This window comes from Ischnura elegans, chromosome 8, assembly GCF_921293095.1.
Source record: "Ischnura elegans chromosome 8, ioIscEleg1.1, whole genome shotgun sequence".
NCBI classification, from domain to species: Eukaryota; Metazoa; Arthropoda; class Insecta; order Odonata; family Coenagrionidae; genus Ischnura; species Ischnura elegans.
Genome location: NC_060253.1, coordinates 95,952,228 through 95,977,595, shown reverse-complemented (window position 1 = coordinate 95,977,595; position 25,368 = coordinate 95,952,228). Strand labels below are relative to the sequence as shown.

The 25,368-nt window shown below is 38.1% G+C and overlaps 1 protein-coding gene across 4 annotated transcripts in view; it reads right to left on the bottom strand.

Moving 5' to 3' along the window:
* LOC124163918 overlaps window positions 1-25,347 on the bottom strand; it is a 71,847-nt gene extending 46,500 nt beyond the window's left edge. The window contains exons 1-4 of one of the 4 annotated variants that reach the window (XM_046541026.1): window positions 25,190-25,347; window positions 22,962-23,679; window positions 14,926-17,629; window positions 14,067-14,249 (exon numbers count right to left, since the gene is read on the bottom strand). In XM_046541026.1, coding sequence (XP_046396982.1) covers window positions 14,067-14,249; window positions 14,926-17,629; window positions 22,962-23,414 — 3,340 coding nt within the window. In that variant the 5' untranslated portion in view covers window positions 23,415-23,679; window positions 25,190-25,347. Of the gene's footprint in view, window positions 1-14,066; window positions 14,250-14,925; window positions 17,630-22,961; window positions 23,680-24,354; window positions 24,599-25,052; window positions 25,122-25,189 lie in introns of those variants that run through there. The other 3 variants (XM_046541029.1, XM_046541028.1, XM_046541030.1) reach the window with 3 other exon arrangements.
* Window positions 25,348-25,368: the final 21 nt, after the last annotated feature.

The window sequence follows — 25,368 nt, the reverse complement described above, 5'->3', positions numbered from 1 at the left end:
GAGACTACCCGCAGCACCGAACTGCGTATCACATTTCCACACGAGACACAAGTTTCCCTTTTCAATGATAGACTGCCGACGTTCATCATAAGCAATTTCCTCTCCACAAATGCTAACTCAGCTGGATTAACGTCGACATCCAGACTAAAATATTTTCTTTGACTTAAGAGTGTAATGGCGGCTCGTTGGGACGCAGTTTCGAGATCCTTGAACTCATGTTTAAAATGAATCGAGACATTATTTTCTAAACATTCCTGCATAAGTGACTGCCAAAATTTTGTTAACATACAACCATAAATGATGCTATCAGTTTCTCGTGTAAGTCTTCGTTCTTATTTATGTTCCCTTTATTAATTTCGAGTTTCATATCATTTTTAGAAGAATCACTGAAGCAATAGGCCCTGTGAGCGCTTGGCACATCCCAACAAATAGGTGAGCATTGGTCGTGTTCGACGAAAATGATATTAATTTTCAACCTTGCGCCAGAATCGCGCGATCATCTTTCAATGCTCCTTTAAGGAATGTCTCAAACGATAGCTAAAAAAGTCTGACTTGATAATCACAAGAATAGAAACAATAATGCAAATTTAAAAAATTTAACCCTTGCCTTTCTGAGACAATAAGAACTATGACCTGAATAAACATTTATGACGGGGCCACAAAAAATGACGAGAACGAAAATAATTGCGGAGTTCGTAAAATAACGAAGTAAAATCTGAAATGATACCTTTCGTGATGTCAGACGGAAGTGAAATGAAATTCATCGTCTTCGCACATGATGCGTCATTTGTTTAAACACGGCGCAGAAACGAATTACTTGTTCGTAGCCCAGTTTAAATTAAAAACATTAAAACGTGCTATTGTTTCATTTAAAAAAATTATTCATAAAATGTACGAAAAAAAAGATTTTATAAAAAGTGAAAATCTCTACAGAGCTACCCATCCCTCTCAGCCTCAACTGAAGGGGGTCATGAACTTGCGCTTTACATTGGTTGCAGGTTTAAATGCGGATACATACAATACACAAATATGAACAGGAAAGAGAGGATAATTCGGCATTAGCCAAAAGAGATAATATTATTCTTCATTATGTTTTGGAAATTTAAAGAAGATCATAGAACCGCCTGCCTTCAACATCTTTCACGTCAAACTGCCTCACCGGAGTGAAATTTCAGGTAGAAAAACTGAAAGATTGAAAGAAAAAAAAAACGTCCCTAGGCATATAGGTGAAACCTAATTTTGACAATGGAAAATAACAGGCATTAAATCACATTCCTAAAATTTTTTAGCACCTAATCAAACAACTTCTCAACTCATTGAAGGGATAAAACGAAACCTGCTAAGACGAAAAGCATTCTTCCGCGAGAGACAAGCGAACATGTTTAGGAGATACGAACTAGTTCCTCCTTAAAAAAGTTTCAAACAAGAGAGCATTCGGACACGACCATTTCCAGAACTTTTTTTTAATTCTTCAAGGGCCACAAGAAATTTATTTAAACGCCGGTTATCGAAGCATACATAACATTTTCTTCTTTCAAATGAGTGGGTGAGAAGCCACGGGGTGCAAGTGATTTCTTTTTCTAAACAGATTAAGGTACAGAAATGATGTAAAGAAAACAAAAGAGATATTAGAGATAACTAGATATATAGCAGGGCATTTGATTTTTCATTCGACGTAAGCACAGAACAGACTCTCACTGGTATCTCTTGGCCATTTTGTATATTTCTTCTAACCATTTCTGTACCTCACTGTGTTTAGAAAAATTATCACTTGTGCCCCTTAGCGTATCACTCCTCAAATACGTGTAACGATGAAAGCTGATTACAAGGTCAAAATATTTCACAATAAAGCCTGAATCACATGATCATTAGTTCCGTCCCTTCCGAGTGATAGCTCAGACGATGGCGGAAAAAGTGACTGTTGCACACTCATTTTTCGCGATGGCTCCAGGGATGGAAATACCATCCCTATTTCCATCACTCGTCACGACCCTTTTCCCGTCGCTGAAAACATCGCTGGCACCGTCCCTTCTGCCAATCACGACTCCCCTAACAGAGTTCGTAATGCCCTTCTTGGCTTTCAATTGAATGGCAGTTATAAATATGGCAAGTGACGAAAAAAAACGATGGATAAAGAGACGGGGAGAATGACCGTCTAATTCAGAAAATGACGGGTAATTGAGCAATCACACATTTGGTCCCTGAAAACTAACGCTGGAGCACTCTGAGGGACGGAAGAAATTATCGTGTGATTTAGGCTTAACTCTGCCATGGTCAATGGATATGAGGATCAACGGAGTGGAACATGAAACGTGGGAGTGAGAGGGTATACTGCCACGGTTGACTTTTTCTGCAATTCAAGCATCCTTCAACCGTTTTCACCACCATAATAGATCTCCATCGAATCGCTTATCACCACTTCTGAAAGAAGTGCGCAGAAAGTAGATGCAATGTGTCTAATCATGTACCCAAGAACAATTTCAAACACTGAATTGCGGACAATTCGTTTTCATCTCCGAATAATTTAAAGAGATACCTATTTTCTATCTCTTTTCGAAAGCCACAGAGGCCACAGCCTTCAGGTTGAAGGTCAGTCAAAATCGTGACGCTGTGGTTCAGTGAACACGGCTACATAGCGGCGCGGCGTGGAAATTCAGCGTAGGAGTGCCTATGCCATTCATTCTTCTTCCGAAAGTGAAGCTGAATTGTCAATTATTAGTACATTTCTAGTGATGATAAGGCCGTAACGAGAAGAAGGGAGGGATCTTAGGAGTTCAACCCTTTGTGAAATGTTTGGGAAATACGATCATAAGTGTACCCGTTTCAAATAATTCCCTCCGAAATATATCCCCGCTTCAAATGAATTCAAAAGAAATATACATCTGACAACATTCGAATTTCCTGATACCAGCAAGAATTGTAATCATTAAATGGTTAACTTTGTGGTTCCACTTCAAATATTTTTTTCAAGTTTTATTAAAATGACTCGGGTTGCGTTAGCCAACTCTGCAACTTAGGTATTTGTACTGAGGAACTAGGGTCGTTTCAAAAGCAGTTTCCCTGTGGAACCAGTATGCTAATCTTGTCGTTTACATGATACAAGTTCCATAAAGCACCACAATAAACAAGTCACACAAAGAGGCCGCTTATAATAGTGCGATAAAATATTTAATGCTTATAGTCGATGGTATTTGCCTTATTCAACCGTTTTTGGTTTAACCATAATATTCGAATTTCTATCCGTCCATTTACCTAACGTTTAGTATCTCTCATGGTATTATCGTATAGTGTGGTATTGTGCAATAAAGCATTGTACAGAATTAATTTAAATTAAACATATAAATTCCATAGTGAATAGACGCAATGCGTGGGCTAGGGGTAACGATTGGGCGGATGACTTCAACATAACCCTTCGAATACGTACAATACACTGAAGATAACAATAGCCTAATGTTCGTTCGCAGTTGTCCGCGGCGCTGTGTGGATGATAATGAATACATGCGTTACTCAGGATGAGTTCGCGTAAGTTGTTACAGACAGTTGTGGAGTAAAGAAGTAAATAATAATAACTAAGTAAGCGTCCTCAGGTGAAGGCCTAACTTGAGGACACAAGCTGGCGAAACTGCTGTTTATTACTTACAATTTAAATAAATGGAAGCGAAAAATGTTATTCAAAGTAGAAGTTCATTTAAAAATAATAATAAGCGATAAGTTTGTGAAATACTATCTTGAAAACATGGGCGGACTCTTTTCTATTGTTCCATTTTAAATCTAAGGGGAAATGGCTGAATGAAGAGTCCTCCTCCTTTCGTCGTCACTAACCTTTCCTAATCACCTACCTATTTATTTTTTATAAATTGCTACTTCGGGTCCTCATGAACGACCCCATTATTATTTATGCGAACTTAACGGACCCATTCCGAATAATGCATTCTTCATCATCAACACCTTACGACGCGAGTTCAACATTTCTGACAATTTGGCGTACAGGCAAACGCTATCATTAAGCTCAGCAAGACTATTTTCATTCAGGGTGAAGAAATGCTACCGGTTAAATCATGAGATAAACACATAGCAGACAGGATAGGCCCTCGCCGCACGACGCCGAGAAAAACTATGCGGGCACTTTCGGATGCATTTGCTCTAGAAATAGACCTGGCCATATCAATGACACAATTCTCCGCACTCGCTCAAGAAAAAAAATATTCGCAAATCCTTTTTCACCCACAAAAATAACTTAGGTGCCCATTAGCCTTCATCAACAGGGTCATAATCATCATCAGTCATCGATCGTACGACTGGTTTGAAGCAGTTCTCTACTCAGTTCTCCAACCGACCAATCATTTAACACCTAGATAATTCTTCTGCTTTAGATCTTTCATCACCTGCTCTATGTTACTCATCCGAGGCTTACCACTAACGTTCTTCCTTCCCACCTATCCTTCAACGATAATCTTCATTTGACCATTGTGTCACATGGTGTGGCCTATTAAATTGTCATGTGTTCTACCCAAGGTTTTCAAAAGACTTCTCTTCCACTCTTCTTAGTGCTGTTTTGTAAATCTGTAAGATGTCGTAACCAAGAACACACTTATAAGGGTGGGCAGCACTGTTTTTTGTTTTTCTAACCACGTATGTCCTCGTGTGGCCGTTCAGTCTGTAACCCGGCTAGCTACGTAGCAGATGTTCTCGTGCTGTATTCCAATTTTCTTTTACGAGGCAATAAAAAGGGCCTTATGTACATTGAAAGCCGAGTAAATTATTTAAGGCTGAAATCCCAACACTTAGACTTCCGCATAATTCACACGATCCATCCATTTGTTCTTCATCATTCTTCTACCACACCATATTGCGAAAGGTCCCAACCTTGAATTCTCTGCTGATGTTATGGTACATGCCATACAACCATACAGAAGCATGCTTTAAATCCAAGTCCTAACGAATAGCTTCCTAGCTTCAAAGCTTATATTTGCATCTCTAAGAAGACTCCTCTTTTTGTGGAATGCCTTCTTCGCTAGGGCAATTCTACTGACTATTTCCTTATAGCTACGTCCATCGTTGATTACTCGGCAACTCAAGTAGCAAGAATACTTCACCTCCTGAAGTATGTGGTTTCCTAGTTTCAGGCTGGTCTTCATCTCTTCCTTTTACTGCAGACCAAAACTTCTTTCTTTAGATTGATTTTCAGCTTATAAATAGAAATCATGTTTACCAGTGTGAATAATATTTTTCTTCGGGTCTCTCTATATCTCTGCTATGTCAAATCGCATCATGCATCAACAGGGTAATACTGGTAAAATATAGGGGCGGCAATACCACGAAAAACATCTGCAACGATTCAAGTAAGATGCCAAAGTTTCACCAGCAATGAACTTGACTGGTCGTTGGTAAGTCAGGCGCGCGATTGACCAGTGACAGGCATGAATATCCAATACGATTTTCGTCATGGTGTTCGACAGAATGAAAAATTGTGGAGTATATTCATGTAAATACATAATTAAAGACAACAAACCATGGTTTAGGGCATAGGGAAACGAAGTCCATGAGCTATAATTCGTCCATTAGATTCTACTCTGTAGCATTGGGACCACAACATAGGTCGATTATTAAGAATTCCAACTGTAATCAACGCAGGGGAAAAATGCAACACACATTTGAGGGCGACAAACGATCGGGAAGAACTACAAGACGATACTAACTTAGATTCAAAAATGACAGTGATACCGACTTGATAAAAATTTATCAACGTGTGACGGCAATGACCCGTAGATCGCGAAGGGGCCAAAGGGCAACAGCACATGTTATATAAATTATGATTCTCGCTAGGTCTCGAGACTTATTCTGAAAAACTGTCTCTTGTACACATACAAAACAACAACCAATTTAAGTATGCAGAAAATGCCCACTATAATGTCAACTGGACACCTGGTTTGCCGATCCGAAGGATGGTGGAAGAAAACATCTCGCACTGAAACTTTGGAGTATGAAGTCCAATTATTACGGGTAAAGTATGAAGATCACGGATAAATTCATCCCAGTAGTCATACATAATAACGGGGAAGTTTTAAAATTGACGTAAAAAAGAGAATTCTAATCGAAAAACGAGAAGATTAAACATTTTTAGGCTAAGCCAATTTAGAGCAAGGCTACGATTGCGTACAACCAAATAGAAACATTTCACACATCTCAAAAGAATAAATCCGTACGGGAGACACTTCAGAGATTATGAGAAAAAATTCAATCACTAATTCAGTGATTCTACCGGTTGATTTGGATAGGTTTGGGTAGAGCTTTCCTGAAGGCCCGGTTGCAAGATAAATTAACGCATACCAATTAAATTGTGAATGCATGAGCGGTTTTGGTGGACCGGAACGGAACACGTACGAACGCATGAACCAAATTAGAACAGGTTCTATTTTCTGTCCATGCGTTCGCACAAGTTGGGTGGTAACACGGTGCATTTTCGTGTTCATTCACGCTATCAAACATCTAGACATTGACTCGTACGTGTTAATGTATCGTGTAACCAGGCCTTGATACAAAGCCACAAGAGAGTGAAATTCACATATCCATGTAAAGGAGCCAATTCCTTCCCCAGAGCCACTTCACGCATTTTGAGGATATCTGTGAATTGGGGCGTCTAAAGCCTTCAATCGAGATTCGAACCCAGGACCCAGTGATGAAGCCACTCGAGCGATCTACTCACTAGGCCACCACGCTCCCGACTAATGTACATAATGTTAAATTTGCGAATTGATCAAGGTTTTCCGAAAATTTCCCATACCAAAACAGATGCCTCACTAATAAAAACCTTAATTACTTCTTAGACGAACAGGAAAAACACGTAAATACGCATTCTTCGATATCAAAAAAGGGATAGATAATAATGTTCGTTTCTTAAAAAAATCGGAGCTTATCGGTAGGGGATTCCTATGTTACACTACGCCGAGTTCAATTTAAAGGCCAAAATGGTACGAATTGCTACAGAAACCGTGTGGATGTCAATTTCTTAACGCCATATATAATTAATTTCATGGAGTACTTGCCGAATTTTTTTTCAATGCATCCGTTTATTTCAAGTAAAATGAGGTAATTAATGGAATTCGATTCCTCGAGTCAGCAGAAATTCTATTTTTTTCTTACACTAAATTGCAATGAAAATATTAATTCAAACGATTTAACTGAGGACGAATGAATGATCTTAATGCGATTACTTTTATTCGAAGCGATATTTACCTGCAGACTTCGTATAAATATTCGATGCTGTAACGTTGAGCGATTACTGTGAAAGTCATGTTCGAGTTATGTCGGCAAGCTTTAATGGAAATTTTCCTTGAGCAAGCAAATATTAGCAATTTCTAATCCGCGAATACTATAGAATATCAATGGCATTCAAGGGCGGCTCCAGGATTTTTTCTGGGGGAAGGGGGCGCACATGTGTCTGGCAGGCAAACGGTACTCTCATATTTGAGATTAAAAGCAACATAAAACAATTACAGTACGAAATATTTTCCGTATTTTCAATATAAAAGTTATTCACATTAAGTATATTAAATGATTGAGGATCCATTATTTACAAAACAATGTAATATGCCCGTTATATACAAAATGAACGCAATGATAACCAAATTAAAAATCTTGTCTATATTTTAAGCGTCGCCGGGGGGCCACCACTTATGATAGCATTAAAATATAAAATCGATTGCTACTTTCAACGTTTCCATGCACCTCAAAGTAAATTAATGCTTTTGGCGAGTGTGTACCAATTTTTTTCCTGACACATATTCAAATAGAAATATGATCCAAACATTCACTTCCAAGAAACGAAGCCTCGTATTAACCTCGTCATTCTGAAAACTCCGGATGCGAAAGCGGATGAGGAAAAAGAGAATTAAGTTGATCATAAGTTCCGCAAAGCAGCAACAAGATAAGTATTTCCTCACGATCTCACCAGAAAAAATCTGAGAGAATATCCTACAATCATTACACTTCGTAACGGTTCAACTACATGCAGCGCAATCAAAATGTTAACATAGGGATTCCGTACAAGAACGGGTAGAAAAACTAACAATTCCATGACATTTTCACTATCAATTAGGTATAGAAGGTCGAGAGGGCTCATAGAGACAAGTATTAATTGAAAGAGAAAAGCAACTGCAGAGTTCTGGAGGAAATTTCAATCCAAAGTACTCAAAATAATATTACAGCAAAGTTAGAGAGTTAGCACAAAATGAACTCAATTCCATTCCTTCCAAATACAAAGCGACAAAAGAAATGGGATGCAATCATAAAAAAACTCGTGCCGACGATGATGTTCCTAAAGTAAACAACACAACCAAGCTGATTAAAACGCATAAGGCTTAACGCAGTGTGAACATTGAACAGTATGAACCAAGTATTTATAAAATCGGGAGATCCGGGTTCGAATCCCGGCAACGCCACACTGTGTTTTCAAGTCGAACATCCGCTTTACTGAAGGATTGATACATTTTTTCACTTTTACAACTAAAATTGCGAACACATTAACCATCACTACTGATTAGTAAAAGAACAGAATTTGATATTAGCGATGTTTATCGGTTCATAATAACATACAGCCGGTATTTTTCTGACAGTTTTAATGATTAAAATTCAAAATAAAGCAATAGATAAATATTACGAGCTACACACTTTATCACCGAATTCATTCGAGGTAAAATATGTTCGATGACTATCAAAGAGCTTATGAGATTCATACACGCCGAAGTAAAACGATAATAATAAAGGAATAAGAATTCGATCTGATAGTATTATAAGGGGAATAATGATTGAACAAAATAAAAATAAAAAATCATGTTTTTAAATATATCAGGAGATGAAAGTTTAAAAAAATATACATATTGAGGATAGAAAATAATTTCTAAGCATTAGAATAAAAAAAACCTTCACAAGCATGTTCAGAATGGGAAAATAAGGAGATCGGAATGTTTTCTAATCCGTTAACAATATCTCGAGTTATAGGCGGACTATCGGCGTTATTATTACTTTCACGGGAAGGAGCTGATGAATTTTCTGACGTCACTGGCTACACCCGTTTTATTATCATAGACGCACACCATCACAGTTCCTGGCTTTCTAACGAGCGGATAGGGTATTTCACGACGCATTAAGACGCTGATTTTTTTTCCTTAATCGATGAATACTCATCATACCCATTGGGAGTAAAATCATTCATCTTCAACGTATTTGAATGGCTATTTCACGCGATAATTGAAAAGGCCTCGAATAAAAACACAAAAAAATATAAATAGCGATTTTATCGAAGAGATCGAGCTGAAAGAACGGAATCGAATTCCTTATCCGAACGACCTGAAATATAATATTACATACGCAAACAAATACAAAGAGAAATATTTAGCCTACATAGAGAAACCCTTTCGTTTGAGGGATGAGGGAAAAAATGCGCCTCATTATAGTTTTCCAACTAGGAAGCTAAAAATATGGCCGTGCTCTTGCCCGAAAGGAGTGGGGGGATACCTAAATTTAGGTTGAAATGTTCATAGGCTTCAACATGAAACGCATCAGGCGACACGATACGGCTACACCACAATAACTCTCCACACAACAGATCAGCGGTCCACGAAGAGATGCGTACTCTTCACACCCTTTCATTTCGACGTACATAACGTTGTTGCTTGCAGGATTTGAATTCCAAGTAAGAAACAAACGACAGGTATATTCTGACGAAATAAAAGTTTCCGCGTTAGTAAGAGCATTATCGCCATGAGAACCCGAGTAAAAATGCGAATTTTGGAATGAAATTTGCAGAACATAGATAGATCATAGATAGATCAGAGCATAGATCTGAAAGAATATTTTTACGGCCTTCAGTAAATGAAGCAAAATTAGAAGAGTATATTTTGAGATTTTACTGAAAATGACATAATTAGTTCCGCGGATTTTCTTTCCTAATTTCCCTCGGTAAGATTGGAATAGAATGTTTTTGGAAAAGTAGCTAATTCCGGTGCCTCCACCTAAGCCAAACCGTACCTAGTTTCATCTACGTAGCAGTGAATGTAGAGTGATTCGCTCATCAAAAAGTTGACGGAAACGGTGAGCAAACCTCACATGAAGTCCCGGGAAGACAATGCGCAGTAATTCGCCATGAAAGCACAATGACTCCCCTGAGCTGAGCAGTAGTTAGAACCAATCAATATTAAGGAGCGGGTGAGAAAGATGGCAGTAAAACTGAATTCTCACTCCGAGTACCCATATTTTAACCTTATAAGATGGAGATTTAGTTTTTGGGGAAATGCTGAACGCAGGTCGGGAGTTGAAATCGTGAACAGCTAGACTTGTCTATACCATAAAACTAAACTACATCGACCTGGCTGCACAATACGTACGAGTTCATGCCTAAATGCACGAAGGCGAGAATGAACGCCAAAATGCACCGTATAACCACCCACCTCGTGCGAAAGCATGCATAGAAAATAGAACCTGCTCTAAATTGGTGCATGCATTCGTACATGTTCCGTTCCACCTAAATCATTCGTTCAAAATTAGGTTCAATTGGGGTTTCCTCTCGAAAGGTTATTTCCCTCCTCGAAACACTCGCTTTTGGTCTTTAACACTCATCACCCATATTCATCTATACTTCATCTAAAACATTCATCCATACTTAATGAAAAATTTTGAGTTTAAGAAAATTTCATTCAGCTTTTTGGAAAGTACGGAGAACTCACGCACTCCTGCCACACGAAACGAGATTTCAATGAGACTCCAAAAAATCCGCAGGATACGTACTAAAGGCAACCCCACCGTTTACTTGGGGCGTTTTGGGAAAAGGTACGTAATCAACTCACCATCCATTCAAAGATTACTGACATAGCAACAAAAATAACTATTAAACTAGGGATTATCACGAATTGAATTATAATTATTTTATTAGGTAATGAGAGAACAAATGAGAGGGGAACATTTTTTAAATTTCAGCTTGCATCTCAAGAAGAAATTAAATCCAGAAAAACGAACGAAAGACTTACTCAACGATTGAGAGAGGAAGTGCATTAAATGTTTAGCCTCCACGCTACTTGAATCAAAACATCTTCCTCACCTGCACTTATGGATAATTTTTGGCCCCAATTATAACACTCTACCCCTTTGAAAGTTTACAATGAAATAACTCAAGTCCGCCGTAATTCCTCGTTAATTTCAGAAAAATTATTTCAGTTCGCACATTGCCTGATTCCACTTTTCGAGATTATTGGAATCTGAGTAAATAAGGCCCCATTACTGAAACATCTTTTTCGCAAGTTTCACGTTTCAATCAAATATGAACACATTTTGAGGGAATGGGATCGGAACAAGCGATAGATTTCAGCACCCACCTTACATCATTTACATCGAGTTCATTCACTACCTGAAGAATTCAAAGATAATACATCCATGAAGTGTTAATTAACTATTCGTATGTACAAAACATTAATAGAATTATGATACCCCACGAGGCTAGCGGCATTCATTATTCCCTAATGCTTCCGGATGACTATCTTCGAAGGATGAGTTAGAAGTGACGCTCTCAGTGGACAATGAGAGGAACATTTTTGCAATTACGCCCCCCAGGATCTTAGGCAAAGGGCAAATCCTGCGTAACAACCTTCATTAAACGATTTTATGGAGCTTTCTACACAACTTGCATAGCCAAGGCTGCATTTACCGTCATTCTCTCCTCTCGTAGCACACTGCTATCTTTCAGCAGAATCAATCTCCAAGAAATATCGTTTAGCCTCGGTATAATCAATAATATCTTGCGAATCTAGCTTTACCGGCGCATTAGTTCATGCAATAATTCGATATCATCTCTTTCAATCAAATTATTAGCGAGATTTGTGAGCGAGAGTGTGTTTTTTTTTTTCTTTCTTATTTTCTTCTTCTGTTTTATTTTTAATATTTTCCTGGCACGAATGTGTTCACTGTAGTAGGAAAATTTTCGCAAACTTAGAGCGTGTTCGTGCGCGGACTTGCGCGGAAATTTATTTCTTGGATCGAATCCACGCGGTTAGGGAGTGAGCAAGCGAGTGTACCCTATTTTTTCCTTTTTTTTTATTAATTTTCACTGTGTTTTACTTCATTGCTTTCCTTTACAGCCAATCTCTCAAATTGCTCACTAAAAAGTAAGGCTATGGTGAATTTATTACATTAAACTACGGCATGGCCGTAGAACGTTCATTATTTATACGGATACTGTTTCAAAGGGCAAAATTTAGGGAAGGCTCAGGGCGGGAGATACGGAAGAGGAGGATGTTGTGCTTTGGGTAATTCTCGTCATGACTAGACAGTACTAGCGCAGTTATCGACCATTCAATAGAATCATTGGTACAAATTACTTCATGTTGCATCGTTATTTACGCAGTTTCATGCGTCAAATACAGCTCTTTCATCTCTCACTTATGAACTCCTTGCAGAAGATTATGTGCGTTCATTGGTAAATAAAGAGTATACGACAATAATTAAGGACTTGATAGTGAAATCTTAGGATTTTCAAAGGATTAAAGTTGACGGACACAATATTATACGATTAATCATGACCGGAAATGGCTTGGGAAATGAAGTTTTTGATGATAGTGGTTTCATCGATCACTGCAATAATGCGTCGAAGAGTATTTTAGAGACGTATTCACTGACAAAAAGGGGGGAAAATTTAGAAGGGAAGAAAACAGGCCGATGGATACGAACGATCAAGCGCTGCAAATTTCAACATCTTTGGGCAATTAAGAACACACTCCACAAGTGAGTGCTACTGACCAAATAATTTGCACATAATTTGCCTATAGCAAAAGGAGTACTTCACTACGATTTGGAAAGTTTACAGGTTATATGGGAGGATATTAAAACAATATTAATGAAAACACGACATTCACATTTCAATTCAAAAGGATAACCTTCAGGAAAGAAAAACGGAAAAAATCGCCTCCGTAATGTATTTTTGATGGATACGAAGGGAGGAAGAAAATTAATGCCCCGGATTTAACTGATACTTAATATATTGACATGTCGCATGCCGTCAGCTAAGTAACTTCCAGGTCATTCGTCACTTTGAGGTTAAACACAAAAGCTCAATATTATGACTGGACTTCAAGCTAAGGTTCTCTTGTTGTCTAGTCGAGAACTGGCCCATGACAAGAGGCTTGCCTTCTCTTACATAGTCTTTTTCCGCAACCATTCCAACACCAGTTCTTCCGGTTTAGGCTCCGATTCGTGCGGGACAAACATGAAATTCGCAGATGATAATGAAGCGCCAGTCCGTAACAAACACATCCCCAAATCCTGGATAATTCTTCAGTGCTTATGGCCTGACCATAAAAAACGATTTTGCGCCTTCTTTTCATAGCAGCGAGTACAGACGCGACGCCAGCTCGCGCCCATCAATACCGAAAGTCGTAGTAGATTCATCATTACTTGCTTTTAAGCCTAAAGGGCGATAGACCCACAAAGGTGACGGCGAGATGCTTACCGATTCACGCCTAAATGACAGCCAGGAAATTAGCAACTAAAAATGGAATCGTTTACCGGTTGGACACACATAGCTGAAAACGCTGTAGTGAATTTACGACAATTTTGAACATATAGTGAGGAACACTTAAGAAATGTTTTTGGCAGAGCCAAAAATAAGCCAGGATTCCTGAACGTGCTGTAGGAAGATTCTCGGATGAAAAGTGGAAGAGGGTGCAACTTCGCATTGGTCCGGGCGCACCTAAAAATACGCGGTAAATCCGAGAATTTCACTTTTAAATTCAAATTAATGTCATAATAGTTGTTTAAGCTCTAGGAAGCTCTAATAATGGAGTATTTTGTACCTATAGTTCTATTCAATGGTCGATCATGAGCAAGTTCTGCCACAGTGGAACGAGAATTACCCGAATCATATCCCCCTCATCTCCAATATCTACCTTCCTATGCCGAACTAACTCAGCATTTTGCACTTTGAGACAGCATCCATATGAATAATGAACGTCTAATTGCATGCAGGTAACCACAATTAGAATTTCTGATAGTAATGCGTCCCTTCTTTGTAGATGACTCACCATATGAAGAATTTCTAGTTTCAGCTTTAGCGACTGGTGAAAAACTAGAACTGTCAATGGACTGGATTGTTAACCTTGCTAAAATCTCAGCATTACTTGGTCTTCCTCTCTTTCGTTTTATAACTTCACCATTTGGTGGAAGAGGCAACTTCTGCGGAGACTTCTTCACAATGCCCACTAAATCTGCTCAACAAAGCAGTAAGCCATAAAAATTAGTTGGAGAAGCAAGGTATTCCTGGTAACCAAGGTTCTGAGTGGTTACGTCTTGGACAAAACAAAATAACCATGGTAAAGATATGGCAAATAAAATTTGCGGGAATGATTACTAAGATGAGAAAAATGCAATTTAAAACAAAAAAGTTGATGCAGGGATACCAACAAAGCAAAATAGCTAAGGAAATCAGGTATCTACTTAAAGGAAATTGAAATAGATGCATCAAACACAAAACTTAAACATAGTATAGAGATTTTTTCATTCCTTGAAGTGCAAAATTTTAGAGTCAACACTAATAATATCATTCAATATCTATAAAGAGTCCTAAAGATTTAACTTAATAGGCGTAATCATAATATAAAAATGTATCTAAACGATAAATTTACTGCAAGCCCTTCATTATGCTACAAAAGCATTGAAATAATGAAAAAGCACCATAGCGGAATCAGTACTGAGAAATCAAATGCCAAGTAAAAAAATCACAACAGGGTCATAGTATAATAAATTTTTTAAGATCTAATTACAACACTTAGAGCAAACATGCAAGGACTCATGCACATAAATTCGGAAGGCTGGCGTATCAAGTTCTCTAAAACTGATTAAATCATTCAATTTCTAAGCTTGATTAGAATACAATTAACTTACTTGCAATGGGACTGAGAGGCAAGCCCACAATCCGATGCTCCTTCCCCATTATGTTCTTCAAAAATGGGACCTTGGGAGTTTTATACTTTTTAATTTTAGGAACTACTTCAACCAGTACCCCTGATGAAGAAGCTATCTGATGGGGTATCACACTAGTAGCACACGTTTCAGGACCCCTACTTGTCACTAGGGGGATGGTTGCAGGGGTGCTGCTAGGAATTTCTACTGTCCGTTCACCACATTCATTAATTGCTGTGATAGACACCTCTTTCCTCTCCTGCAGCTTTTTCACACACACAGCAAGTTCTCCACCACTTATCATGTCCAAATCTTTCAGAGGCGGAGGACATAGTACATTTGCACTCACAGGGTTAGATGGAACCACATGGGAAGCAGATGGACTAATTGGATGGGGGTCTTGAATGATTTCCACAGAGGGAGAGAGTTTCACTTCACTCAAACTTCTCAACAGTGGAGTTTTAATGTCAGTGCTTGCTTGAATTGGTGACTGAAGTTTCACATCGATAACAGAGTTCAACTTAAAAGATTGTTCAAATTGTATGGGGCTCTTCTTGGCCTTTGGTGAGGAGTTCACTTTAGCAGAGATACTTTTTGCGTTCTCAACATTTAGACCCTTTTGAAAATTCTTTGACATTTCACTGTTAAGCTTCAGCCTCACCGCAGCACTCATTCTTGGCACTGCCACCACTTTCCTAGAGCTCGAACATCTAGGAATACAACTAAGTCTGCTAGTATCTGCATTTCCTTTCACCTGAGTATCAGGTGATGGCTCAGAATATAATGCCAACTGTTCCAGACACTTAGAGTCACGTGAAGAAATGGGCATTTCTTTTGGCGAATTGCTGCTGGAACTGCCTCTTCTGCTTTTGCTGACCATCCCAACTGGACTGCTACTACGACTGGAAAAGGAACTACTGGAAGAATGGCGCCGAATAATACGAGATGCTTTAGCTGCTAATGGAAGGGAAAACCTATGCAGAGACATGTCTATGGACAAACTGGAGTCTCTCTCATGCTTAAGTGGGATCTTAGGTTTCTCAATAGATTCTGATAGCCTCTCTAATTTCTCATCTTCAACATTCTTTTTTTCATCCTGCACTTTCTTCACATCAACCCCTGGTTTCTTATCAAGCTGATTAGCACCAGACTCCCTCTTTGCAAACAGCTGCCTTTTCTTCTCATCCAACATCCTTTTTCTTTCTATTTCCTGCTTCCTCTTGAATATAGTCTTAGGTCTCAGTCTTGATGGAAGAGCGCTGTTTAATCTCACACTCTTCCTCGCTAAGTTTGTCTTGTACAAGATCTTCTGCCTGGTTGCTTTTCTGAGAATTTGTGGTTGGGACTTTCCACTCCTTTTAATAATCATCTGCTGTCCAAACGGAATGGTTCCAATAAGCATATTAACGACACCTTCATCCCTGAAAAGCTTTTCAAGCTCCTTACTTTTCATTACTTTTTTATTATCAATCAACTCTGGCTTTATTGAGTCATGTCCACTACCCAAAGTGCCAGTTTCCATAAGCATGGAAGCAGCTCCTTCATCCTTCATTAACTTCTCTACCTCTGTCAAATGTTTATTTCTTTTTTTAGGTTCACCTTGCTTTCCAGGTGTACTGCCCCTTTCCTTCTTAATTTCTTTCGATTCTGCCTGTGACTGCATCACAGCCTGAACAACAGGGGCTTTTAAGGCACAACTTGATTCAACTTTCAAAGACACAGGAGAAACTACACTGAGGTGGCCAGCAGAGGATGCATCCATGTCACTAAAACTAGAATTGCCAATACTAATGCGTGCCTTCTTTGGAGATGACTCGCCAGATGAGGAATTTCTTGTTTCAGCTTTAGCGACTGGTGAAAAACTAGAACTGTCATTGGACTGGTTTGCTAACCTTGCTAAAATCTCTGCATTACTTGGTCTTCCTCTCTTTCGTTTTTTAACTTCACCATTTGGTGGAGGAGGCAACTTCTTTGGAGACTTCTTCTCAATGCCCTCCACATCTTTATCACTTAACCTAGCAGACCTCCTTTTCCTTGCATTTTCTTTTTTAATTTTTTTACAATGCCCATTGGGAAGATTTGACTTCAACATTTTTCTACCCTGCAATTTTGTCTTTTTTGGGAAACTTTTGTTCAGAGCTCTGAACTTATTTGGGGCATCACTCCCTTTAACTTCACTATTACCAGGTACATGAGGAGGATGAACAGACTTTGATGGGGAGTTCATGAGTTTTCCATTCCCTGAATTCAGAGTTGAGGACAAACCCTGTCTAACTTCACTGGAGCAATCACCACTAGTCACATTATGTTTTTCTTCATTGCCATTAGATCCTTTTGCTTCAACTTTGTAATAAGCTTTCAAATCAGACTGAGCGGTCATAAGAGAGAGCTGCAAACTGCTATCCGATTTAATCAAGTTTTTCCTCCGAACAGTTGATTCAGGATCTTTTATATTGGGGAGTTCTTTTAACTGTTTCAACGCCATTTCTTTTTCAGCTTCCCGGTCAAGTTTAGGAGTTTTCTGATGATTAATTCTGGGAGATGTTGATGTCTTTTTGTGAGATATCTCTGCACCATCAATTCCATTGGAATCACAGTTAATCAACTCCACAGATAGTTTATCCTTAATGGCATAAGAGCCATGACTGTTGATGAATTGATCATGTTCATGGCCTTCCACCTGAACCTGTGAAAGATAAATTCACGGCAATAAAGTGAATGATGAAGGAGACATTTGGTTAGTAACTTTCAGAGTAATACAATAAAGAGAGTTCTAAAAAAACTATTCTAGACACAAATGAGGTCACTAAAAAGCAAGTCATCCCAATAAAACTTTCTAAAGGTGAGTATCCAAATTAGGTAAAGAGTGATCATCTCCCATTTATCGGGGGAACAATTTCTCACACCTATGGTACGAATTCAAAACTTTGATTTTCATGTCAATTACCTTTTCTGTAATAAGAGGCAAGGATAATGTCAGGTGTACCTCAAGGACATGTTATGGGACTTTGTTTTCAACTCAACTAAACGACTTATAAAATTAGCTACTCTAAATATGCCTTTTATAAGATGACTACACAATTTATCAAATTATTGAAAGTCTGAGGAAAGATCATGAGGCCCTTCAAGATAAAAAGAAAAAATGGAAGATTTGGGTATTGCGGAATAGGATACTTAAAAAAGGTATAAAAGTTAAGCATGTTGATTTGGATGATAAAATTAGAGATCAGCTGAGCAAATTATTTTGAACTTAATTCTGATAACTGATGGCTGTAAATACATACAAAGATTTTGACCAAACTAGATACTCTTCATAAAACTACCACATGACTTGTAGGATAAGGCTAGCTTGCCAGCAATTGCACAGGGATTGCATGGAGAAGCACAAAACTGGGTTGCGAGAGTCCCCAGTCATGATTAGAGCTGCATATAAAGTCAACATTTACTTGAACATACTATGTACCTTGATATCTTAATTATCCCTGTGCTGTGTCAAGCCAGGGATGTCGCATTAGTTAAGCACTCATTTCAATAGATTGAACTGGCCTCCCAAGGAATATCCAGGAGTTCTCAGAAAAAAAAATTCTATCGGTTTTCTAGGACCTAAAATTTTTATGAGTATTGAACTGAGTAGTATTATAAGTGAAGAAAGATATCGTGCTTTCCTGCCGAATACACTTAGGGAAGAGTTCTCCGGATCGCATACAGGTCAGGAACTGCATAATGTTAAGCAAGTTAACTTTCTGACTCGACACTCACAGCCCTGAGGACGATGGCCGAGTCGGGCATCGAAACGTTGGCAGTTATGCAGTTCCTGACCCGGTGGCGATCCCAAGAACTCTTCACTTAGTATTATTAAGTATTGGGCAGATCATTCAAGCTCCTGTAGAGAAATGAGACCAGCATAACTCATACAACAGCAGTGTAGTTGCCTGGAAGTACCAGGCCTCAATCACTAACATCTCAAGGTTACTTTAAATGAAAAGGATTACAATACTTTAACAAGAAAATTTTATGTTAATTTCAGCATCATTTATTGAGCATGGGGTTTTATTTACTTTCCCACTAGTCAACAATAAATCTTGTGAAGGCCAAGGACCAAGGAGAACTAATGTTGATAATGAATGATATTTCCATGGAGTCTCACATGCATCGCCTGACAAATTACAATGGGAAACATCATCTATCTCCCAACAATATTATTACCCCATGAAGCATTCCTAATTTTTCACGTTGCCTGATACCCTAGGACACTCGTGAGAGAGGTGTGATGAGGAGGATTTTAATGACTGAGCAAAGACAAGAAATGGGTGGGGCAAAAGAGGTGATTTCACAACAGAGAGATGGCAAGAATCTATGACTAGTATTTACATAATTCTATCATGGCATAAACCTGCCAACCACCAAAGGCAATAGAGTACTTGGTCATTTTTGGGAAACAGCATAAAATAAATATGACCCACTAAAAGTTACCAAATTTTAAATCTTACCTTCATTTGAGACATTGCTTATTACTATGTAGTAATTAAAATCTACACAATTGCACATGGCCTCCACGTTTTTGGATGGGCAATATCTGTTTGCACACAGAGGCATATATTACACAGACTTTGATCTTAGCCATTGGATTATTTATTTTTGTTGTTTGCTAACTGTAAATTAAAAGTTCTCTCAGGAATTCTCAGAGGATTGTTGATTTAGACTATTCAATATAACATTCTTGAAGTGAAGGACTAATTAGCCAAAAAAAATTCTATAAGATGGAGCGTAGTACTTCATCATATGAGATTCCACGCAAGAAGACCTGGAGAGAGTACTAAAGTATTGTTCTAATATGAGTATTTGAGAAAAAGTTTTTGTTGGTGTGTCAAGTAATCCTATATTTAGAAGAAAGTAGATGATTGCTACTTGATGACTTGAAGCTACAAAGATCATTTTGATGTAAGCAAAGCATTTACTTAAACTTATGATTTACTTGTGTGCAAGTTGACGTCACTATACCAAGAACCAATTGTTGGGCATTCAGCCACAAATGCTTATGATGCAAAAAAAAAAATTGCAAGTTAAAAGTAGAAATTAAAAAATTAATAGATATTTTCATGAAGACCTTATGAAACCATAGACCACCAACTGCAATATATTTTCTGAAAACACCTCATCCATGCAAAGACTTAATTTGTGACCTGATGTAACCTATTGCTTAACATTACAGCCTACTCCTCGAAGACGTATTCCTTAAAAGGAAAAACATATTTTTTCAAGCTCTCTTTCATAAAAGCCTTATAGAGACACTATACCAAATAATCTTGCCTTTTAGAGTAGAATAAAAAAGTACAAATATAGTAGACTAAAAAAGACACACAAGGCCTTACAGTCTATAGAAGTTCCTTGGGAAATTTAAATATGATAAGAAAGAGACCACAATGAGCAAGGCAAGAAAGTAATAGGGTGGTTTCCTATTATTTTTTTATTGCCTTAATCGAAAGATTATTACTCCTGGAGTACGTATTTCGCGCTTTTAGATTTTTAAATGACAACATCTATTTTTCGCGATTAAATGAAAAGTGAAAATTTTCAAGCGCGCGAAAACGCGACGCTTAAGTATGAATGTCGGGAAATATCTCCGTACGTCGTATTTCTGGTTCCCCCTCCCGCCCGGTGAGATGACCTTGAGGCGAGGCTTAGCTCTGATACGTCGCAGGATGCTAGCGGATAGCTGAGTACCTTGCTGAACGGTAGCGCTTGGCTTAAAAAAGGTTTATTAATACCTTATCAAACGAAGAAAACTTTCCGACATTAGCCAGTTTTAATAGGTGATTATTAAGACATGTTTCCCTGAGCTCTGTGCCTCATGCTTGCATTGGTAACCTCAGACGATGCATAACTCCTATCCTCTCGTGTAGAAACTAGGTCCCTGTGACGTCATGCGGAGTGGAATCGCATGGGCGCCAATCTGGCCTTTTTCAAATGAGGATAAAATTTGACCCTTGCCATTCGTCTAAACCGGTATTTCAAAAACCAAATAATTTGTGTATTATGAATACACTAATGGTGGGTAACGAATCGCAATCAATGCCTTTCGTTTTCTTTGATGAAGGAAACTACCCTATTATAAGAGGCAGAAAAATCCAAGGCTCTATAAATGAATACAATAGATTTTGAAAAAAAGTACAGAAAATTTCTAACATATAACAATTACCAGCACTTATTCCAGGACACTTGAATAGAAAACATTATGCCCTGACATAGAATGCCCCTTGACCTAAGTATATAGAAGCAATGGCAGGCCTTAGTATCATTATATAATAAGTGCACAGAGTGCAATCCATAAAGTGTGAAATTTAGACATTAGAACAAAGGAACATTTAAAATTTTTCATCCACGGTAACAAAAGCCTAATTTCCAGCCCAATCATCAAATTATCACCACATTTCTTGTAAATAAAATTATGATGTATTTCTGATACAAAAATAGCACTAACTAGTAAATTGTTAAGATAGGATTTTTTGGAAACTACTAAGTTGTGAGCCCTCTCTGCCTCCCCAATCCCTCCTGTAGGGCTTCACTATATCTTTCATATGTTACACACCAAAATGAGCTCCCCAATTTTAAAATGGCAGAGTATCCTACAAATGAATATGCCAAAAACGACAATATCTACAATAAATAGTGTAATATTGCCAAGTTCCTCCTTTTCAATGCGTTTCCTGACTCTAAAGGTTTTCCCGAATAGATAATGCATTGGAGTAGTTCTGCCCTAGGTTCCATCGCCATGCTATTTCAGCATCATTTGCTCTTATTCCATTGAAATGCTTGTTTTTAAGGGATAGCTTATGGAAAGTGAAAGTAGAGAGTGGGAGAGTTATTATAGAACTAATATTTGTGGTCAATGTACTTAAGGATTTATCATGAGGGGTGATTGGTACTCCACTTATTTATTTCTCTAATCTTAATGCATCAACTTCTATGAGATGAGAAATATGTAATGTGGGCTAGCAATCTAATGCAAAAATTATTTACCCATAGAATAAATAGCATCCAACATATTGCAACAAAGAGGATGCTTGTCCAGAAAAAGAAAGACAAGATGTAATTAAGTTCAACCAAAAACCAAAAGGCAGAAAATCCTCAACTTCCACTTACTAAATATACTGCCCTACCGACATACTTAAAAGTTAACAACAAAAAGTGCACCATCCATGCAGTTTCAACAGTTTCATCTAAAACCAGGTTGGCCTAGCTCTCAAATGACTTACAATTAAAAAGGAAGAGAAATCGAATCATATTTGATTGATTAAGCATGTGCAAAATGCTGCATTCAGTTACTATGCTAGAACCTCCATCTCTTTGCTAATTTCACTTCATTCTTCAATTCATAATAGTATTACTCCTTCATTCCTTTACTGTTTTACAAGAGAAACATTAAGCACCATAGGTCATCATTGTATCACCTGATAGGTACCATCAACCTCCAATGAGTGAACAACAGAAATAATAAGAACAACATACAGAAAACAGTAAAAATATAGACATTACACATTATTCAGATTACAACTTGATATGTTGTGATGTTACATTAACAGGGACTAAAAACAAAATTCCATAAATTTGATCTTGATATTTACTGAAATTCCGCATCCATGGAGGGTTGGCTGCAATAAATGCCGTGGATGATTTGAGAGTACATACTTAGGGACTTTCAAGCCGGCCTGCTGAGAGGAAGGGACTATGAGCAGAGGAATAAAATTCATGGACACCATGATCAACAGATAAATGAGGATTGCTAGCGGAATACAATGCATTGTATCATTTCAGTGTCCCCGGGCCCAATTCAGCACTTGCAAGCCCTGGTGATATGTTATGAAATTCAATCGTTTACCTTTTCCCATTCCAAAATAATTGCACAATGTAATTATTGAAACATGTAGACAGATGTTTACAAACTATAATTTGGACCCCTAAAACTACTACTACTCAATGAAATGAAAAATCGAGTTGTCCATTATCAGTATAATTACCTGGGGCCACATCACTGCATTACTTCCACCCAGACCATTTGAAGACTTCTCCTCCCCATCTGATGGAGATGTCAGCTGATTTGCCAATTTCTGTGATAGACTTTTGGCAAAAATAGCATTGCCACTTCCAGGAAAATGTAGAGCTTTACTCTTCAAACTATCACATAAGAGCACCCTTGGCTGAGCTGATGCACTCCTCTTCATTTGTCGCTTAAGTATTTCCTCAGCAATTTCATCCTGCGTCACGATTTGACTTGTGAGATTTCTGTATGGTATTCTCATGCCTGGGCGTGGTTTTTGTAGACGGCGCCCAGGACCAGAGGAGTCCATAGTTGGATTATTAACAGTTCGGCCCATAACATGAGGAGGAATCGAAAATGATGGAGACACAGTGGTAGAAACCCCGTGCGACGGTGACACATCTTCATTAGGACGAGGCATTTTGACATGCATTCAGCCGGCAGAAAAAATATCCGGTAATTCTCAGGTTAATTCACTCAACCGTTGTTCTCAATGGTCTATAATTATATCTGTATTCAACTAACAGCCTTTGTATCGACAGGTTACCCACCTCGGCTAATTCATTACAAAATATTGGCATGCTCTACTTGCACCTGAGACGATCTCTGGATAGTCCATTTTCCTTCAATGACATAAGCTATACGCAAATGACAACAGGGTTGTTTCTCTAAATATTCAGCACCAGATCGTCCTTTTCCTGAAACGAAAATAGTAAACATGTAGCCAAATAAATTATGCTTAAAAACAGCGCGCACAAACTTATATTTCGCTGCATAAGATGTACATAACACCAAACCAACGAAAATCAAGGGACTGTATCAACTCCAAATGCTTCAATAATTAAAACGGGCATTCACCACTTAATTGGGTGTTTCAATGCAACTGAAAATTTATTTCAGGTCATTGAATGGATATTTGAGAGAGTGATGACAAAAAACTCATCGTCGTGGGGAAAATCGAAACCTATCAAAATGCAAGCGATGGAACTCATATAACATCGCTCTATAACTCATAATCCAAACTGATAGTCACTGTCCATCCATTTACCCTAGGAAGTACTACTGATACGGGGGTGTTTCTCGCTCCAATGCGCGTTACTTCAGCTTCTCACATAAATGTGTTCCCCACTAGGAATCTAAATATTCCGTGGATAGGGTTGACAAACCATAGAAGTAAACTAAAAATTACGAAATATATCGGGGTAAACCATGCTATACACAAATTCCTTAATACGGTGAGAAAATGATAGAAACAAGGCCACTACCACCTTCCAAATGTTTATAATGAAAACGATACAAAAATTATCATCCATTGTACGCATAAATTAGTTCACAAGCAGTAATTCGACTTTGAGTAATACGAAATGACTTACATTTCTCAAATTAGATCATCTGTCGTGATTTCGGACGGAACGCATTTCGGTTAAGCTTCGCCTACCACAGGAGGCTTCCGATATCACATTCGTCGCAACAAGTAATCCCGGTATGCTCAATCATTCGATATGTGATTCGATGGAGGGAAATATTTTTCCCAACACATGAAATTATACAAATAAGTGAAATTTTGTCATTTACGCCAACCTGTTCCAAAGATAAAAATCAGCATGAAGTATGCGCATGCGCGCCATGTGTAAGAATTTGTACCATGATACGTTCGTACCTAGATGCACTATCAAAGAACATAGCGCGGAATAGAAGTTTACTCAATTTACATCAACGTCAACGCATCAAAATTTGATGCCACAAATTTGAAATAATATTGCTAAGAGTTCGCACATTTCAGCCCAGCAATCGCAACTTGGAAGTATACGTACTATCACATTCACTCACTACTACCAATATAAGGCGTACTCAGCTCGTGATTCGCATGAATAGATAAATACCATCCCTTATCTTGCTACAAAAGAAGCCACGGGTTATACTTCGAAGGAAACATAAAATAACACCTAATTTGTTTATTTCGTCCAAGCTTCGGAGACCATCCCCATAATTCACGTCAAATTGTATTTTCGTTTGCATTGTTAAAAATTAAAAAATAAATATCAACAAATAAAAAATTCTCACAATTTACCCTGAATCGAAGAACCCAGCGTGAAATCCTACATAATAACGACAAGATGCCAATAGGACATTGCATATCCATTAAGGCGGTCTTCTACCTTCGGTAGCCCTCATAACCCGAGTTTATGAACTGAAACTGATACATACCTTTCGAAGCCCGCAAGAAAAGATGACTCTTGCGATATCGTGAAATTGATTATTTACATCTTGAGACGATAATAGCGACTCATAAATTACTGTTTATGCATCTAATAGCTAACGCCACCATAATGAAATATTAGTGGTTGAGGTTGATGTACTAAAGTTAACCCTCCTTCGCATCACGT